The sequence below is a fragment of the Penaeus chinensis genome, chromosome 4 (genome assembly GCF_019202785.1).
Source record: "Penaeus chinensis breed Huanghai No. 1 chromosome 4, ASM1920278v2, whole genome shotgun sequence".
In the NCBI taxonomy this organism is placed as follows: Eukaryota; Metazoa; Arthropoda; class Malacostraca; order Decapoda; family Penaeidae; genus Penaeus; species Penaeus chinensis.
In genome coordinates, this window is record NC_061822.1 from 9,098,422 (window position 1) to 9,105,716 (window position 7,295).

The window sequence follows — 7,295 nt, forward strand, 5'->3', positions numbered from 1 at the left end:
CCTCCCTCCTCCCTCCTCCCTCCTCCCCTCCCTTCCATTCCCTTCCCTTTCTCCTACATCCTCCTCCTCCTCCTCCTCCTCTTCCTCCTCCTCCTCCTCCTCCTCCTCCTCCTCCTCCTCCTCCTCCTCCTCCTCCTCCTCCTCCTCCTCCTCCTCCTCCTCCCCCGCGCTTCCCTTCCTATTACATCCTTCTCCTCCCACCCCCCCACTCCCCTTCCCCTACCCCTGCCCCAACAGCGCAAAGATGAACATCGTCTCAAGAAAACCTGCGGAAACTTCTTGGGCTGATGCAAAGGAAGTTGGCTGGGAAGTGTATCAAGAAGTTGCCGTTCCAAGAAGCCTCTCGTTTTTAAACAAGGGAAGGAGGGAGGGAGGGAGGGAGGGAGGGAGGGAGGGAGGGAGGGAGGGAGGGAGGGAGGAGAGGAGGGAGGGAGGGAGAGGAGTAGGAGGGAGGGAGGGAGGGAGGGAGGAGGGAGGGAGGGAGGGAAGGAGGAGGGAGGAGGGAGGGAGGAGGAGAGGAGGAGCGAGGAGGAATTAGGAGGAGGAGGGAGGACGGAAGGAGGAGGAGTAGGAGGGAGGGAGTGAGGGAGGGAGGGAGGGAGGGAGGGAGTGAGTGTGGGAGGGAAAGAGAGTGTGGGGGAGAGGGAGGAGGACGTGGGGGAGGAGAGACTTATTACATTTGTTGAATGTGTGTGTGTGTGTGCGCGCGCGAGAGAGAGAGAGAGAGAAAAAAAAAGTAAAGAACACAGGAAACTATTCTGAACAAAATATAATTATAATTTTCATTCGGCGATGAAAGAAAAGTGAGGAAAATTAGATAAGCAAGGGAACAAAGTCGAGAAAACGAGATAAAATCGAGTAAGAATAAAGAGAACCGGTAAGCTGAGAGAGGGAGGGAGGGAGGGGGAGGGGGAGGGAGAGGGATAGGGATAGGGATAGGGAGAGGGAGAGGGAGAGAAAGCGAAAAGGGAGAGGAGAAGGAGAGAGGGAGAGGGGGATGGGAGGGACAGGGAATGGGACAGGGACAGGGACAGGAAGAGGGTGAAGGTGAGAGAAAGAAAGAAAAAAAGAAAGAAAGAGAGAAAGAAATAAAGAATGAAAGAGAGGGAAATAAATGAGAGAGAGAGAGAGCAAAGAAAAGAGAGAAAAAAAGAGAACATAACCAAAGCCCTTATTCAGCACGACATCACTCCTTCCCCCCCCCCCCTCCCCTCAAATAAACGAATCAACAACAACAACAAAAAAAAACTACAACAAAAGAGTACACAAAATTGACAAAGACGCGTAAATCCGGCAACCCATCTTAATTTCCTTAACCGGCCCGACTTCCTTGTAAGAAAAGCCGGCCACGAAAGAATCCGCGACGTAAACCACATATCGATGGCGCGGACTTGACAAGGACAAGAGACCGAGAGGGTGATGAGACAAGATGCTGGATGCTGGAAGATGCTGCTGTTATTGAACGGGAATCTCCTGCCAAGACGCGGCCGAGAGAGGGAGAGAGGGAGAGAGGGAGGGAAGGAGGGAAGGAGGGAGGGAGGGAGGGAGGGAGGGAGAAAAGAACACTGGCTTGGGATGACATGCACGGGGGGATGTGGGGGGGAAGGAGGGAGGGTAGGAGGGAGGGAGGGAGGGGAGGGAGGGGGAAAGGGAGGGGTGAGGGAGGGAGAGAGACAGGCAAACAGACAGATAGACTGACTGGCTGACTGACTGACTGACTGACTGACTGACTGACTGACTGACTGACTGACTGACTGACTGACTGACTGACTGACTGACTGACAGACAGACTGACAGACTGACAGACTGACAGACAGACAGACAGACAGACAGACAGACAGACAGACAGACAGACAGACAGACTGACTGACAGACAGACACACAGACAAACAGACAGAGACAACCCCTCTGAAAAAAAAGAGATAGATAAGTAAATAAGTAGATAAATAATAGATACATAAAAACAGAAAGGCCATTTCACCCAAAGGAATCCAAGTACGGCCAAGGGAGCTTCGATTCCCTACTGCCCAGCCACTTGTGCAGCTTTTCAATAAACGGAGGAATTTACAGTGAGATTGGAAACGCTTATGCATATCTCTTTTTTTTTTTTTTTTTTGAAGATGTACAAGCCAAGAATCCTCTCTATAGATAGAGCTTTGATAAATATAAAGGGAAAACTTATATATCATCTTCAGTCTTTCAAAAATACAAGAAAAATGCAATTAGATATAAAGATGGTAACATAAGAGTAACAGTGTGGTATGTACTAAGTGTAACTGTTAGATGTAAACTAAGTCTAACTTTTAGCTGTATATTAAGTCTGTTATACGTTTAATTAATATAACTGTTATGTATATAATGCGTCTAACTTTTAGTTATAGAACACAATACTTCAGTCAGCATACGGATCTCTACAGTATCCTAGCATATGATACATGATATATTATGATATATAATACAATACGTCTAAGTGGGAGATATATATATATATATATATATATATATATATATATATATATATATATATATATATATGACGTCTAACAGTTAGATATGTATTAAATGCAGTTGTTAGATGTATGATATAAACGCAATAGTTAGAAATATATGTCTAACGGTTAGATATATATTAAAAGTAGGTGTTAGATGTGATAAAAGTACAATAGTTGGAAGTATGATACGTCTAAAAATTAGATATATATTAAATGCAGTTGTTAGATGTATGATATAAACGCAGTAGTTAGAAATCTAAGTCTAACGGTTAGATAAATATTAAAAGTAGTTGCTAGATGTGATAAAAGTACAATAGTTCTGGGTATGATACATCTAACTATTAAATGCATAGTAAACGTAACAGTTAGAGGTATACTACTCGTAACCCCAACAGTAAAATGTATATATGCAGAATCGTAAAACATGGTACATTAGTCAGCATCGTGATATGTACATTATCCTAGAATTTTTTTTTTTTTTCTTAAAGATGCTTGATGGAAACAACAAGAAAGTTATTTGCTGTATTTGTTCATGTTATCAGGAACCACTTCGGGGAGGCTTTTGATATTGGCACATCTTGGTTTAAGTGCCAGTGAGTGCCAGCAGATGTGAACGAACGAGGAGGCAGATATTTTGTCGATATTAATGAACATTGTTGAGGCGTTATGTTCATTTTTTCACTTTGTTTCGGTGTTTTTGTTAGCAGTTGGTGTAGTTTTAACCGTCAAAATTTTGTCGTATATTTATTTTTATTGTTTTATCTACAAAAAGACGATCGGTTGAAGATTTTTAATATTTCGGTAGAGTATTTCCATTTTGAAAGTCTATATTCACGCAAAAAAAATATATATGTATGTATGCATGCATTTATATATGTATGTATGCATTTATGTATGTATTCATGCATATATGTATGTATGTACGTTTGTGTGTATATTTATTTGTGTATGTATGTGTGTGTGTGTGTGTGTGTATGTGTGTGTGTGTGTGTGTGTGTGTGTGTGTGTGTGTGTGTGTGTCTGTGTCTGTCTATATCTGTATCTGTCTATACCAAAAATGTGCTTGAATGCATTGCATAAATACACCTAAAAAAAAACTCTTTCAACCCCCAATCACTGGTTCTCTGATTCTTATCGCCGTTGTCTCATTATTCCTAATTCTCTCTTCCTCCAATTCCTACCGCTCTCGGCACCGCGGGGATTCCCCCCCCCCCCCCCCCCCCGCCTCTGCTGTGCATTAAACCAGGTGACAACGCCTTGCAATTATCTCTGGTTTCTCCTGTTGTTCATTCTTCAGCATTTTGGTATTTCCTTTGTGGATTTTCGTTGTTGGTGTTGTTGTTTTGTTGTTGTTTATTGAATTTGCTGATTTAAAAAAAAAGCTGAATGTAAGATGCTTAAGGTTTGAATTGAACTTTCTGATTTAGTTATTCAAAAGGAGTAGGTGTTTTTTTTTTTTTTTTTTTGGAATAAATGACGATTGTTTTGATATCGTCAACTAATCAAGTGAATTAATAATGTGATGATAATAGAGATAATGATGATGATAATAGAGATATTGAGGATGATAACAGTAGTGATAATGATGATAATGATAATAATAACAATAACACATTCACCAATAAAATATCACAAATCACACACACACGAATAAATAAATAAAAAGGAATATTGTTATCAATAACAATAGAACTTTACGAAGAGACAAGAATGTTTATTTTGTATACCCCCCCCCCCCCTTCTCCTTCCTTCCCTAAAAAAAAAAAAAAAAAAAAAAAAAAAAAAAAAAAAAAAAAAAAAATAAAAGGCTTTAATACAACTCGGCTGTCCATCTTAAGAATCCTTCAAGGAATCGGCTTTTTATTTCATCTTACGGACAAGAGTTCTTTTTCTCCAACATTATTTGAGTCTGTTTCCTCTGTGACGTCCAAAGCGGATGGAATTCTAAAGAAAATTCCTTCGCTGTAGGTCCTTCCTTCTCTCTTTGTCTGTCTGTCTGTCTGTCTGTGTTTCTGCGAATGTGTCTGGTGTCTGTTTCTGTCTCTGTGTTTATTTTTAATTTTTTTGAGGGGGAGAGAGAGATAGATAGATAGATAGAGAGAGAGAGATAGATAGATAGAGAGAGAGAGAGAGAGAGAGAGAGAGAGAGAGAGAGAGAGAGAGAGAGAGAGAGAGAGAGGGAGAGAGAGAGACAGAGACAGACAAAGGAAGCGAGAGAAAGAGAAATAAAATAGTCCACATGAAGCAATATAAATAGCCTGAAGGTCGCCGCTGGTCACCGGAATACGTTTATGATCTCGTGAGATTTATTCCCTCAACCCGCCCCCCCCCCCCCCCAAAAAAAAAAAAAAAAAATCTGCTTTTATTCCCTGTGGACTCGGAATCATCTTTCTGTGACGCCTTCCCTGGAGATATTTTTCCTTTTAGTTATGTGTATATCTTAGGTGAAATTCGTCTGATTAATTGTCTAAAGCTAATTCGTCTGTTTTGAATAATAATAAAAATAATGTATTAAATTGAACACCCCAAAAATGATAGCCAAATAAAATTGATCTAGTTTGGGCTTATAAAATATTTGATTCTCACCTAAAATTCGTTTTAAGTGAATGTCCTGCGTAAGAAAATATAATTCCTTTTTAAAAGTGAGAGAAGGAAGGTATTTTTTCTCAACAGGTGTTTCTGACTTCGGGTGTACAGAGAGGACGCAGAAATCCGAGTAAATATTCGCTTTATTAAACGCAAAATCCCTCAAGAGATAGCCACAGGGACCGGAAACGAGGCTGACCGCAAACAATGGTTAGGACATTATATATGTAGCTTCCTTCTAATAACTCGTATGTTCTGCGGTGGCTGCTGTCTGTGTGCGTCTGTGAGGGTAGTGTACATGCATGTGCGTTCTTGTGGTTCAGTGTAATTACATGCGTGCAAGGACGTGAGTCTAGTTCATTCGTGTGCGTTGTGTACTTGCTCGTCTGTATTCGCACACGTGCGTACGTGCGCGTGTGTGTGTATGTGTGTGTGTGTGTGTGTGTGTGTGTGTGTGTGTGTGTGTGTGTATGTGTGTGTGTCTGTGTGTGTGTGTGTGTGTGTGTGTGTGTGTGTGTGTGTGTGTGTGTGTATGTGAATGTGTGTGTGTGTGTGTATGTATGTGTGTGTGTCTGTGTGTGTGTGTGTGTGTGTGTGTGTGTGTGTGTGTGTGTGTGTGTGTGTGTGTGTGTGTGTGTGTGTGTGTGTGTGTGTGTGTGTGTGTGTGTGTGTGTGTGTGTGTGTGTGTGTGTGTGTGTGTGTGTATGTGAATGTGTGTGTGTGTGTGTATGTGTGTGTGTCTGTGTGTGTGTGTGTGTGTGTGTGTGTGTGTGTGTGTGTGTGTGTGTGTGTGTGTGTGCGCGCGTCTGTGTCTATGTCTGTGTCTGTGTCTGTTTCTGTTTAAGTGTATATGCTCGGTAAACCCGCCGATAAAGTATAACTCAAGAACATACGAAACGAAAGCTCTGGGCTATTATGGACTCTTTCGGCTCCTAACGAGAACAAACACTTCGACTGAGAGCGTTTGACAAGGTGGCTCCGTTGCGGCCGTGTTTAGACTATCCATCTAACACAAATATACACGGGCCTGCAATGATGATGTTGATCATGGCAACAGCTTGCATCTGGAATTCTTAAGTGCCCTGTTTGCGAGGAGGGGCCTCTTCACCCCCCGTCGATATATTCAGATACGGTCGGACAACAGAAGGCGACGGGATCTGAGGCAGACGGCGGTTCGAGGTTTAATAGCAATGGGAGTGATGGACGCCATTGGCAGCTGGGAGAGGGATCGCCATAAGCAAACAGAGAGAGAGAGAGAGAGAGAGAGAGAGAGAGAGAGAGAGAGAGAGAGAGAGAGAGAGAGAGAGAGAGAGAGAGAGAGAGAGAGAGAGAGAGAGAGAGAGAGAGAGAGAGAGAGAGAGAGAGAGAGAGAGAGAGAGAGAGAGAGAATGAATGAGAGAGCGAGAGAGAGAGAGAGAGAGAGAGAATGAATGAGAGAGCGAGCGAGAGAGAGAGAGAGGATGAGAGATTGAGAATGAGAGCAAGAGAGAGAGAGAATGAGAGCAAGAGAGAAAGAGAATGAGAGCAAGAGAGAAAGAGAATGATAGAGCGAGAGAGAGAGAATGAGAGAGCGAGAGAGAGAGAATGAGAGAGCGAGAGAGAGAGAATGAGAGAGCGAGAGAGAGAATAAGAGAGCGAGAGAGAGAATGAGAGAGCGAGAGAGAGAATGCGAGAGAGAGAGAGAGAGAGAGAGAGAATGAGAGAGAGAGAGAGAATGAGAGAGAGAGAGAGAATGAGAGAGAGAGAGAGAGAGAGAGAGAGAGAGAGAGAGAGAGAGAGAGAGAGAGAGAGAGAGAGAGAGAAGGTGGGAGGGAAGGTGGGAGACAGTGACAGAGAAACAGAGAAAATATTATTGTGGGAGAGGAAGAGAGAGAGAGACAAACGAAAAAGGAATATCAGTAAAATCTGGGTTTGGTTGTGCGCAGGGATCTTGTCTAACATTGATTTTAACAATACAGATGTTGAAACGTCATATCTTTCATGTTTTTTAAACAATTTCTTAAAAACAAAAGCAAGGATATTAAATGTATTGAATCCCAAGCAACTTTACTGTTTTTTGTAAGTATAACAGATTCTTGAACGGAAATAATTTAACAATGCAGTTTCCGGCACTTGATTCACTAATGGTGATATTAACAATAATGCTGCCGATATTAACGGTAATGAAAATGATAATTATAGATTATGATGATAATACTGATAATTATACTTAGTAAT

General features: G+C 42.0%; 1 protein-coding gene across 1 annotated transcript in view; it reads left to right on the forward strand.

The window, feature by feature from the left end:
- Positions 1-244: 244 nt before the first annotated feature.
- Positions 245-7,295, forward strand: part of LOC125025191 (E3 ubiquitin-protein ligase TRIM9-like) — a 51,517-nt gene continuing 44,466 nt past the window's right edge. Inside the window, exon 1 of the mRNA XM_047613166.1 lies at positions 245-298. Coding sequence (XP_047469122.1) covers positions 245-298 — 54 coding nt within the window. The remainder of the gene's footprint in view (positions 299-7,295) is intronic.